Here is an 11,486-nt window from a genome sequence, read left to right as displayed (position 1 = left end):
GATTTTTTTTTCATTAAATTTAGGCTATTGTTTATTTTCTTATGAAATGTGGAGGATAGGAAGATTTGCTTCATAGAAATAGGATTCCATTCCTTCAAACCAAAGAGCTATATAGGAATTTTTCCTATAAAAATCCTATCATATGAAGGCCTCAATTTGCTGTTCATAATTTTTTTATAATCCTGAGTGAAAAACTAGTTGCAAGAATAGATAAAAGCTGATTAACCAACAATATACATAACTAAAATTAAACTGCAGAGCTTCTCCCCCTCTCGAAGATTTCTAACAAAGAAAACAACAGGCGCAAGAAAAGTCGATTGTAAGCTGAACCGGTTCGATCAACTCTGCCTGTTCGTGTCTCGGAGAGGAAGGCTTGTTAACTATCAGGCCAACCCCCTCAGACGATCAATGAGCTCCCCTTTCTTCAGCTTGGAGTAGCCTCTCATCCCCCTCACCCTCGCCATGTCCCTCAGCTCGGGCACCTTCATGTCCTCCAAATTTGGCTGCCCGTCTTGGTGCAGTCCCTCTGGAAGCACAAGCAACGCGATGATGGTTCAGAACAAAGGAAACATAATTATTTTCATCCTGATGCTGTCAAGTTACCGTGTGGTTGCAGCTTCATGCCGGCCTCTTGGAGCGTGCCAGCCGGCGACGACGGCTTCCTCGTCCTCCCGGACGCCTTGGGCGAGTCCCTGGTAATGGCGGCCTGGATGCCGCTGAAGAACTCTATGAGCTCTTCTTTGCTGTGCTTCTTGACCGCCATTCTTGAAGGCGGATACCCGTTGGCTTCGGATCTGACCGTCAGGGAAGATGAGCAGGGCAGAGAACCCCGCAGTGGAGCGCGATGGAGAGCAAAATCTGCAGATGCCACCGAATTCAGGGCTTCAGACTTCGCCATAAGATTTTTTCGGTCAGATTGGAAGGGAGACTGAAACTAAGAGAGGGAGCCATGGCAGAGACTGCAATGGTGCCTGTTTCCTATATATCATTAAAATTGTACTAGTACAAAATGTATTCACCAATGTGGCAATGCAGGCACAATGACTGCAATGGTGCCTGTTTCCTATATATCATTAAACGCACTAACTAACTAACCTTGATGAAGATGTTTTCTATCGAAAAGGAGATAACTACAATGTTTCACAATCACCTCTTGGGAGAGCAAATGATCCGGGGAAGGCGGCTTTTCGCAGAGGACTGGGAGAGATTTGGTGATGCTGCATGAGGATTCCTCCCATTTCTTCTCTCTCCTTCCTCTGCCAATGAACCGAAGCTGGCCTCCTTGCTGTTCTCCAATGGAGTGACAGTTGCGCTCTTGTTCTGTTTGCGCTCTATCCTCTTCCTCAGCCACACGGAGGTGGTAAATGATGCAGTCCATGAAGTTTTACATAAACACCCTCGTTAGAGAAATGGTCTTTTTTTAGCATCGATGGAGTAGAAAGGACCGTAACTAACTTGTGTCATTTTATGAATTTTCCGGAATGCGAGGGAGCAAATGGCCAAAGAATCAACCTAATCCAGAAAGCTATCCATTGCGAGACCAAACCACGCCGACAGCGCCAATTTCGCGGCAAAATTTGAACTCCTCTGCCTCCGGCTCCCATGGCGACGCCTCCAGCCACCTCCATTTCCAGCCACCCCCGAGCTCCGCAGCCATGGCCGCCTCCCAAGAGCACCAGCCAGAGAGCGAGGGTCCGGTGTAGCGTCCTCGCACCGTCCGGCCAAGTCTTGGAGGCAGCCGCTTCTCCGAGGGACGCCGAGAAATCGCCAAACTGGCTCCCGAGTTCCGACGTGAACCTGCAGATTCAGAGGCTGTGTCGGTCGGGTGAGTTGGCGGAGGCTTTGAGGTTGCTCGGCTCGGCTGGGGTCGACGACCGGAGCTACGGCGCCGTCCTCCAGCTCTGCTCGCAGATGAGGTCGTTGGAAGGTGGGAAGAGAGTTCATTTCCTGGTTCGTGCATCTGGCCTTGGAACAAATGCAATGGACAGTGTTCTCGGGCAGAAATTGGTGCTGATGTACTTGAAGTGTGGGGACTTGGGGAGTGCACGAAGGGTGTTTGACGAAATGCCTCAAGTGAGCGATGTGCGCGTTTGGACTGCTCTGATGAGCGGTTATGCCAAGGCTGGTGATTTACGAGAAGGTGTGTCTCTGTTTAGTAGGATGCACTGCTGTGGGATTCGACCAGACGCATACGCCATTTCCTGCGTCTTGAAGTGCATTGCTGGTTTGGGCAGTATCGCGGATGGTGAGGTGGTTCATGGGTACCTTGAGAAGTTGGGTCTTGGCTCGCAGTGTGCGGTTGGAAATGCATTGATGGCTCTGTACTCAAGGTGTGGCTGTAACGAGGATGCTTTGCGGGTGTTTGAAGGAATGCCTCAGCGGGATGCTATTTCTTGGAATTCTGTCATCAGTGGATGCTTCTCAAATGGATGGCATGACAGGGCTGTTGAGCATTTTAGCAAGATGTGGTTTGAAGGCCTGGAGATCGATTCAGTGACGATGCTCAGTGTTTTGCCTGCTTGTGCTGAATTAGGTTATGAGCTTGTTGGAAGAGTGATTCATGGATACTCTGTGAAAACTGGATTACTGTGGGAGCTTGAGTCTCTGGAGAGAGGAGTAGATGAAAATCTGGGATCCAAATTGGTATTCATGTATGTGAAATGTGGTGAATTAGGCTATGCACGCAAGGTGTTTGATGCAATGTCATCGAAAAGCGACATACATGTGTGGAATCTACTAATGGGTGGGTATGCAAAGGTTGGTGAATTTCAAGAAAGCCTATTTCTTTTTGAGAAAATGCATGACAGTGGAATTGCCCCGGATGAGCACACCGTTTCATGCCTTGTGAAGTGCGTCACTAGTTTGTACAGTGGAAGGGATGGCCTAGTGGTTCATGGGTATCTTTTGAAGTTAGGTTTTGGTGCACAGTGTGCAGTTTGCAATGCAATGATATCATTCTATGCGAAATCCAACATGACTGAAGATGCAATCTTGGTGTTTGATGGAATGCCTCATCGAGATGTCATATCCTGGAATTCTATCATCAGTGGCTGCACTTTCAATGGATTACACAGCAAAGCTACTGAACTATTTGTAAGAATGTGGTTACAAGGACAGGAGTTGGATTCAGCCACATTGTTAAGTGTTTTGCCTGCTTGTGCACAGTTGCACCATTGGTTCCTAGGGAGAGTGGTTCACGGGTACTCTGTGAAAACTGGGTTGGTAAGTGAGACATCTCTTGCTAATGTTCTTCTCGATATGTATTCAAATTGCTCAGATTGGCGTAGCACCAATAAGATATTCAGGAACATGGATGAGAAAAACGTTGTCTCATGGACAGCAATAATTACAAGTTATACCAGGGCTGGTCTTTTTGACAAAGTGGCTGGGTTATTGCAAGAAATGGCACTAGATGGTATCAGACCAGATACCTTTGCAATTACCAGTGCTCTTCATGCTTTTGCTGGTAATGAATCGCTGAAAGATGGCAAATCTGTCCATGGATATGCCATCAGAAATGGAATGGAGAAAGTTATTCCTGTTACCAATGCGCTGATGGAAATGTATGCGAAATGCGGAAATATGGAGGAAGCAAGGTTGATTTTTGATGGCGTGACGAGTAAGGATATGATATCATGGAATACGCTGATAGGAGGTTACTCCAGGAATAATCTAGCCAATGAGGCTTTCAGTTTGTTCACTGAAATGCTGCCCCAGTTCAGACCTAATGCCGTGACCATGACCTGCATCTTTCCTGCCGCGGCAAGCCTTTCATCCCTGGAGCGGGGCAGAGAGATGCACACCTACGCCTTACGAAGAGGGTACTTGGAAGACGATTTCGTAGCCAACGCCCTCATGGACATGTATGTTAAGTGTGGTGCATTGCTGCTAGCTCAACGGCTGTTTGACAGGTTGAGCAACAAGAACCTCATCTCATGGACCATCATGGTAGCGGGATATGGCATGCATGGCCGTGGCAGGGATGCCATTGCGCTCTTTGAGCAGATGAGGGCAAGTGGCATTGAGCCGGATGCAGCCTCTTTCAGTGCCATACTGTATGCCTGCAGCCATTCAGGCCTGAGAGACGAGGGATGGAGGTTCTTCGATGCGATGCGTCGTGAACACAAAATAGAGCCCAGGCTGAAGCACTACACCTGCATGGTTGACCTACTAACCAACACCGGAAATTTGAGGGAAGCTTACGAGTTCATCGATTCGATGCCGATCGAGCCAGATTCAAGTATATGGGTCTCATTGCTGAATGGATGCAGAATTCACAGGGATATCAGGCTTGCAGAGGAGGTAGCAGAGAGGGTCTTTGAACTGGAACCTGAAAACACCGGGTACTACGTTCTTCTTGCCAACATATATGCTGAGGCTGAGAGATGGGAGGCTGTAAGGAAGCTGAGGAACAAGATCGGCGGCCGGGGGCTCCGGGAGAAAACTGGCTGCAGCTGGATTGAGGCCAGGGGCAGGGTTCAGGTCTTCGTCGCAGGCAACCGGAGTCATCCACAGGGGACAAGGATTGCGGAGTTCCTGGATGAAGTTGCCAGAAGAATGCAGGAAGAAGGCCATGATCCGAAGAAGAGATATGCTCTGATGGGCGCCGACGACGCGGTGAACGGCGAGGCACTCTGTGGCCACAGCTCAAAGCTCGCCGTCGCGTTCGGGGTGCTGAATCTGTCGGAAGGGCGTCCGATCCGCGTGACGAAGAACTCGAGGGTTTGCACTCACTGCCACGAGGCTGCCAAGTTCATATCCAAGATGTGCAGCAGAGACATCATATTGAGGGATTCGAACAGGTTCCATCATTTTGAACAGGGCAGGTGCTCTTGCAGAGGTTACTGGTAGCAAAACAACTGCTGTGTAACATGTGTTGCATTTCATTTACAGATGAGGTGTTCTTGTAGTACTATCATTGTACCATGCTGATTCCCTTGTTACAGTACGAAGAGGTTGCCTGTCACATTCACAACGTTGGGGGAAAATGACTTTGTAAGAAACATCAGTTACAGCTCTACAAAATCAGAAGGAAACCAAAAGATTTAAGCACATTTCTCTATCTTCGATGAACTACCTACACAAACCCAATCGTTCTATACCGAAACCATAAATATATAATGCCACGCAACAAAGACATACATGTCTATTCTAGCAGCACATCAGAGCACAAGATTTCAGTACCACATGACTTGTCTCATTACAAACAAGAGTTTCTGCAGGGCTCTAGAGTCCCATATAATGATATCCCAAAAGAAGAACCAACTGTTTGTCATTTCACTAGGACTAGTTGCAGTTGGATTGGGTTCATGAGTCAGGGCCAACATGCTGTGTTATAACCCAGGAAACTGTCCATAAGGTGACACCGCACATTTCTCCATCTATGGGAAATTATATACTTTGACCACCTTGGATGTGTCGCACACAATCAGGTTATCTGAATCAGTTGGAGCAGCACACAACCAATTTACCTGCCAAGATATGGATCAGAGATCAGTATTATGCCTAGAAATTTCAATGGCATGATAACCAACAAGATACGGTATTGGCGTTGTTAGTGCCACATCTAGCAAAAGACAATAATTCAAACAAAACTGAAGGTCTAGCTACAACCTTTTTCTTCACATCAATATCCAACACCAATTCACTATTGCTGTTTGTTTCAGGAGAAAATCCTTTGGACCAATCCCATACTTTCAGTGATGCGTCGTTACCACCTGAAACAAGGAACTTCCCCTTCTCACCAAACGCTGAAAATGCTCTGTTAAGTGGCTAATTAGTGAAACAGTGATATACGCAAGGAACACAGAAACAGCATAAAGGGACTTACACACAGGAGACAGCTGCAGTATGGCCACCCATTGAGTAATCAAGATGGATCCTTTTCCCTTGGCATTGATTATTGCTCCCATCCCCAAGATCGTTTCTTTTCGAGCTCATGGCCAAACCGCCTGCCCGAGAAGGGCCTTTTGATTTTGCAGGGGCCAATTCATATTCTAGATCAACTACATCAACAACACCGTCCCCCCTTGCAACGGCACAAACTTTATACAACCCACCTAAAATGCCCTCTTCAGAAACTGCTACCGAGTGAACGAAAGCAGGGTTGAGACATTGCCCTGTACTACCCGAAGAATTGCTATTTTGCAATTCAGGTGATCCTGACATTCAACAGAAATACGTTAACCGATCCGCATCGGAGAATGGCGAAGTGAAAAATAACAGGAATACAGCTTTTCAATGTATCGACAGATCTTTTCCTACTATGTAAACCAACTAATGCGACTCTTCGTTCTAATAGACACATAAGAGCTGCATTTAATATGCCTAAAGCAAGTTTCATGAGGTTTACTAGGAACTGTTAGGATGCATCATCATCAGGACAAGACATAAGTATCAGTTTGGAATAGCACAAGCAATATAAGCTGTGTACACGATTTTAATAGAAGAACGAGGTACCATAATCAATAGAAAATAGTGCTCGCCCTTTGGAGAAATCCCACACAGCAAGCTTTGAGTCAAGGCCACCAGTAATTGCTGTCAAATCAAGACGCTAATACATTTAAAATAACATATCAAAGATAGACATATAACAGTTCTTCCCTTATCAGTTGTAAAAAGAAGGAAGACGCAGGAGCAAATAAAAGTGTCAAATAAAACAAAGAAAAAGTGAACAATAACAATAACCTGTCCAAGGTCTCCAAGGAATGAATTGTACACTGCTGCAAATCTGTTGAAATGTTGCTAAGGAAGACAGGTTGCAGGGCAACAGAAACATTAAACTGGGAATAAGAATACGCAAAACAAAACTTAAAACACTGTTATTTGATGAAAAAGTACGAAAATCTCCAGACCATGTAAGGATACACTTGTGTGGGCTTCCCTCAATCTTTTGTACAAGCACTTTTGAGTGGTATTGACAATCTGTTAGAGGAATAGTCGAACTTACGAAGAGTGAAATAATTGACGAGTTATTATGCCAAAGAAGTAACAACTTATTTCATTCAAGTTTCTTCAGCTTTAAGATACTAGAGCATCCAAAAGCCCAGATCTAAAGTTATCCAACAATCCTCTTACAATTCAAATTTATGTTCTAATCCCCCTTGGTTCTAAGTAAGCAGACGATATATAAAATCAGTACTTTTGAACCTAGAATGATTTAATTCTATTATTTCGAAAAGATCTTATATACCTTAATATCCCCACTGTCATCTGCAGCAGCAAGATAGCCTTTAGAACTCACAGCAATCTGCATAAAATGTGGAACTCTTAGATTCTACCCTTGCTGGACACAGTTAAATGTTAGTATCAGGCCAAAGGGCCTAAGATCCAGTAATAAGAGAAAATTCACAATCACAGCACCATTTCTGTTAGAGTACGTAATGGGCCTAATGGGCCCGTTAGTCTTAGGGTTAATTAGAGATAAGAGTCGCTTGCTTAGGGGTCAAGTAAGCCTTGCTTGGGAGTCAAGTAAACCTCTCTATATAAAGAGAGGAGATGTATTAATCTAATCAAGCAAGAATTAAGAAGGAAATCCCTTCCCTCTTGCCCGGCCGTGGGCAGAAAGGCCCCCGGCCGGTCCTCTCGCGCCCTCCTTCTAGCAGCGCCATAACAATTTGGTATCAGCTAGCTTCGGTTCGATCATGTCTTCACCGCCGCCCAACCCGTCTCTTCCGCTGCCGGTCACGACCGTCGCCCCGCTCCTGCCCGCGCCGGGATCCTCCGTCGCGCCCGCCCCCGTCGTCCTCACCCCGGAGGTGTCCGGGGCGCTGCGGGACCTAACACAGGCGGTCCAAGAGATCCACCTGTTCTTGGCCGGGTCCTATGGGCCACACCCGGCTGCGCCGCCCATCACCGCCACCGCACCGCCGTGGCTGCCGTGGCAGCCGCCGCACCAAGCGGCCCCCGCCGTGCTCGCCGGGCTACTGCAGCAGCCGCTGCAGCTGCCATCCATCGCCCCGTCCTGGCTGTCATGGCAGCCGCCACACCAGGCGGCCTCCGCCGCGCTCGTCGGGCTGCTGCAGCAGCCGCTGCAACTGCCATCCACCGCCCCGTCCTGGCTGCCGTGGCAGCCGCCGCACCAGGTGGCCTCCGCCGCGCTCATCGGGCCGCTGCAGCAGCTGCCATCCACCGCCCCGCCCTGGCTGCAGTGGCAGCCACCGCTCCTGGCGACCTCCGCCGCGCCCGGCGCTCCGCCGCAGCAGCCGCTGCAACTGCAGCAGCCATCACCGGTCAGCTCCGGCCCCGCATCGACCGCGCCGACGGGAGTCCCGATCCACCAGATCAAGTTCCCGCCGTCGCCATCACCGCTTCCCCAGGGCGTCCCCATCCAGCAGATCAAGCTTCCGCCATCGCCGTCACCGCTTCCAGCTTGGATCACTACCCGCCACGTGTCGGCGACGGTGAGGCTGCAGGCTGCTGCACGCGGCCTCCTAGCGCGTCGGCGTGTGCGGGAGTTGCGTGGTCTGCAGCTGCTGCTCCTCCCAGTTGCGCTTCGCTGCGCAAAGGACCTCGATCTCGTCCACTGCGTCGGGGATCTTGGGCATGCTGTTTTCCCCACGGGCAGCGACCTCCAAGTCTGCGACATTGGCGGTTGGGGGAGCACACCCCTCTTCGTCATTCTCCATCGCAAGCCCCCCACTCTTCCCTGTGCGGTGCAGACCAACAGCCGTCCGGCAGGAAGAAGGCATGGTGTCACCGACAACAACGCACCACGTAGCACCACTGCATTCCGTCACCGGGCGCCGCAAGGGCGCCTCTGCTGGTCACTCTTGCGACCACTTCCAGGTGGTCCTACACATGCACTCCTTTTGTCCAGATGGTGTCCATGGGATCCAGGTGGCTGTACACGTGCATGTCCGACGTGCGGATGGTGTTCACCTTTTGTTAAGGGTCCAAAATAAAGCGTCCCAGTCCATTTCAGGTTGAGAATAATAAAACAAGCCGAGATGTAAAAGGCTTGTTTTAGGTGTTAGGTTTGGGTTGCGTCGAGTCATGGTTATAAGTTGGTTAGGCTGCAGCTTGAGGACAAGCTGCATGTCCAGGTGGGGTGTAGTGTTAGAGTACGTAATGGGCCTAATGGGCCCGTTAGTCTTAGGGTTAATTAGAGATAAGAGTCGCTTGCTTAGGGGTCAAGTAAGCCTTGCTTGGGAGTCAAGTAAACCTCTCTATATAAAGAGAGGAGATGTATTAATCTAATCAAGCAAGAATTAAGAAGGAAATCCCTTCCCTCTTGCCCGGCCGTGGGCAGAAAGGCCCCCGGCCGGTCCTCTCGCGCCCTCCTTCTAGCAGCGCCATAACAATTTCACACCGTAATAAGAAGACTAAAAGGAGCGGTGTTGCAGATAAAATAAAACACCTGGTTGATTTCATCTCTATTGTAGTTATATGTCTCCAGTGGCTTTGATTGAGATCCCTGCAAGAAAACTACTTTAATCATATTCCCAGTGAAAACCAGCGCAAAAGTCACAACTTCGATTTGGGAATACAAATATTTAGTGGGTGCTCGCTTACCATACGAATATCGAAGGACAAGATTTCATTTCCAGCCGATACATACACATGATCTTCATTTCCTATCAAATGAAAACAAATGACATGAAAGTGTGTGAAGTTTGCATGTCGCACAAAAAATGGGATGAACTTCTTGAGATGTTTGGAGGGCATTACTGACCTGATTTAAAACAGATGGAAGAGATAGGTTTATTTGCTGCCTCAATGGTCAAGAGCACATCTTTGGTGCGCAAATCAAACCAGCAAAGACATCCATCCTAAGGTGACAGAACAAGCTATTAGAAGTTTAGAACATGAGAGATTACCGAAGGGCAGAAACATCAGAATTACCAAGTAGTGTGAAATTATATGCCTAAGGTTCCACAGTGTTGAATAACGATTAGCAACTTACCATTGCAATTTGTGCAGAAATTGAAAGATCTACATAAGGAAATAACCTACTGGTCTGGGAGCATAATACCAGGACTTACAAATATTTAGTGTCGGGTGCCATTTCTCATCTCAGCTTAATTACTGGTACTCCCTCCGTTCGGAATTACTTGTCTTGAAAATGGATGTATCTAGAACTAAAATACGTCTAGATACATCCATTTCTGCGACAAGTAATTCCGAACGGAGGGAGTACTTTCTACTGAGCATAAACCATTGCCAATACTTCTGTGAGAGGCGAATGCTGAGAAATTCATCGTGCGGTATCGAACTGAAATGCCATCATGTACTCATACTAGCATGAGACCATGAGAAAGGTCATTGGGTGTTCAAAATCTGTTATCCTGGCACTACCTCACAAGGGCATTGCATTCTGTACAATAGTACAAATGCTATTCACAAGATGTGTTCCAGTTAATCCTGCAGCAACGAGCTCAATGCGCATCCAGAGAAGCAAGAACATCACTTGGCTGCATAGTTTGCCTTCCCACCCCCACCCAGTGCAGCAGTGTCCAAATTAGCTCGACCGCTTCCTGCTAAAGCCTCCATTGACAAAGCCAATGCGAAGCAACCGGATTCCATTGCCAACATTGCACTACTGAGGCATCACAGAAAAGCGGCAGGCCAGCCACGAGATTCGGCCACTATGCCAGCCAGCGCCCACGAGGTGTTCGACCGGTGTCCTGACCGAGAGAAACCATGCTACCACAACTAGGGGCAGCGCGAGGACGTCCCCCGCGGGCTACAGGGTGTTGACGCGAGGCCATGGAACGGGGCAACCCTTTTCTGGGAGAAAAGCCAGAGGCTCAGAGCGAGTAGAGGCGCGTACCTCGCCGGAGGACGCGACGACGCCCGGGCGGGCGGAGGACGCTACGCAGCAGGTGACGGCGCCCTTCTTGTGCCCCCGCAGCCGCCGGGGCTTCCGCTCCGTCGACGTCGCCGCCGCCGCCGCCGTTTCTGTCTCGGACATGGCGCGCGTGGCCGGTGAAGACGCGAGGCTTTCTCTTCCCCCCTTGACCCTTGTCGTCGGCGCAGAACCTCCCCCAGGCTGAGAAAGCACGGCACGGGTGCGTGACCCGTTCGATTGAAGTATGAACGGTCTAGATGAGATCCTCGCTCGTTTATTTCAGAAGACTAGGGGGGCAGACCCCCACCCTAGAAACGGCGGCTCGTCCCGGAGCTGCTTCCGTTCCACCAAGTCCGGCGACTCCGCCGGCGAGTTTCTTAGGGGAATGCGGACCCCTAGAACGAACGCAGCACAATATTCGTCCGTGGACACGTAAGACGCGTTCACGGACAATAATACGGGAGCCGATCATCCAACCGTGTCCGCATAAATTTCGAACGAGATTTAAACGGACCGAATGATTTTCATTTGTACCATACACATTCATCATATTTTTAACATTTTTCATTAAATATGAGCGACCAAAAGTTAATCTAGTCCAAATTTTCACCCGCATCCGTCCTCCAAGTCATTGTTGTTTTCTACTCTTCCTCATCGGAGTTCGCCGCCTAGATGTTATTGGTGGAGGTGAGGTCAA

At 48.8% G+C, this 11,486-nt stretch overlaps 4 protein-coding genes across 6 annotated transcripts; 2 read left to right on the top strand and 2 right to left on the bottom strand.

The window, feature by feature from the left end:
- Positions 1 to 247: 247 nt before the first annotated feature.
- On the bottom strand, positions 248 to 1,347 carry LOC125543175 (Rho termination factor). Its single transcript, XM_048706429.2, has 3 exons — positions 1,151 to 1,347; positions 604 to 858; positions 248 to 526 (listed from the first exon to the last, which is right to left on the bottom strand). Exons 1-3 carry the CDS (start codon positions 1,236 to 1,238, stop codon positions 384 to 386), a joined length of 486 nt encoding a protein of 161 aa, XP_048562386.1. The 5' UTR covers positions 1,239 to 1,347; the 3' UTR covers positions 248 to 383.
- Positions 1,348 to 1,495: 148 nt separating this feature from the next.
- LOC125543173 (pentatricopeptide repeat-containing protein DOT4, chloroplastic) lies at positions 1,496 to 4,966 on the top strand. Its single transcript, XM_048706426.2, has one exon. It carries the CDS (start codon positions 1,603 to 1,605, stop codon positions 4,849 to 4,851), a length of 3,249 nt encoding a protein of 1,082 aa, XP_048562383.2. The 5' UTR covers positions 1,496 to 1,602; the 3' UTR covers positions 4,852 to 4,966.
- A 206-nt stretch (positions 4,967 to 5,172) lies between these two features.
- LOC125543174 (Transducin/WD40 repeat-like superfamily protein) lies at positions 5,173 to 11,165 on the bottom strand. 3 transcript variants are annotated; one of them, XM_048706427.2, is made up of 11 exons: positions 10,772 to 11,155; positions 9,674 to 9,770; positions 9,514 to 9,575; positions 9,359 to 9,415; positions 7,193 to 7,249; positions 6,868 to 6,924; positions 6,688 to 6,730; positions 6,460 to 6,537; positions 5,831 to 6,161; positions 5,614 to 5,761; positions 5,173 to 5,471 (listed from the first exon to the last, which is right to left on the bottom strand). In XM_048706427.2, the coding sequence occupies exons 1-11, from the start codon at positions 10,910 to 10,912 to the stop codon at positions 5,382 to 5,384; spliced, it is 1,161 nt and encodes a 386-aa protein (XP_048562384.1). In that variant the 5' UTR covers positions 10,913 to 11,155; the 3' UTR covers positions 5,173 to 5,381. The 3 variants fall into 3 exon arrangements, with proteins under 3 accessions (XP_048562384.1, XP_048562385.1, XP_087402697.1); XM_048706428.2 differs by lacking the exon at positions 5,173 to 5,471 and having other exon boundaries at positions 5,614 to 5,750; positions 10,772 to 11,165; XM_087546571.1 differs by lacking the exon at positions 5,173 to 5,471 and having other exon boundaries at positions 5,614 to 5,717; positions 10,772 to 11,165.
- LOC147978851 (uncharacterized) lies at positions 7,258 to 9,371 on the top strand. Its single transcript, XM_087546570.1, has one exon. The coding sequence runs from the start codon at positions 7,644 to 7,646 to the stop codon at positions 8,901 to 8,903; it is 1,260 nt and encodes a 419-aa protein (XP_087402696.1). The 5' UTR covers positions 7,258 to 7,643; the 3' UTR covers positions 8,904 to 9,371.
- Positions 11,166 to 11,486: the final 321 nt, after the last annotated feature.

Source organism: Triticum urartu, chromosome 3A, assembly GCF_056163025.1.
Source record: "Triticum urartu cultivar PI428250 chromosome 3A, HENAU_Tu73, whole genome shotgun sequence".
Lineage (NCBI taxonomy): Eukaryota > Viridiplantae > Streptophyta > Magnoliopsida > Poales > Poaceae > Triticum > Triticum urartu.
Note: the sequence above shows the minus strand (reverse complement) of the source record. Positions and strands in the feature narration are given on the sequence as shown.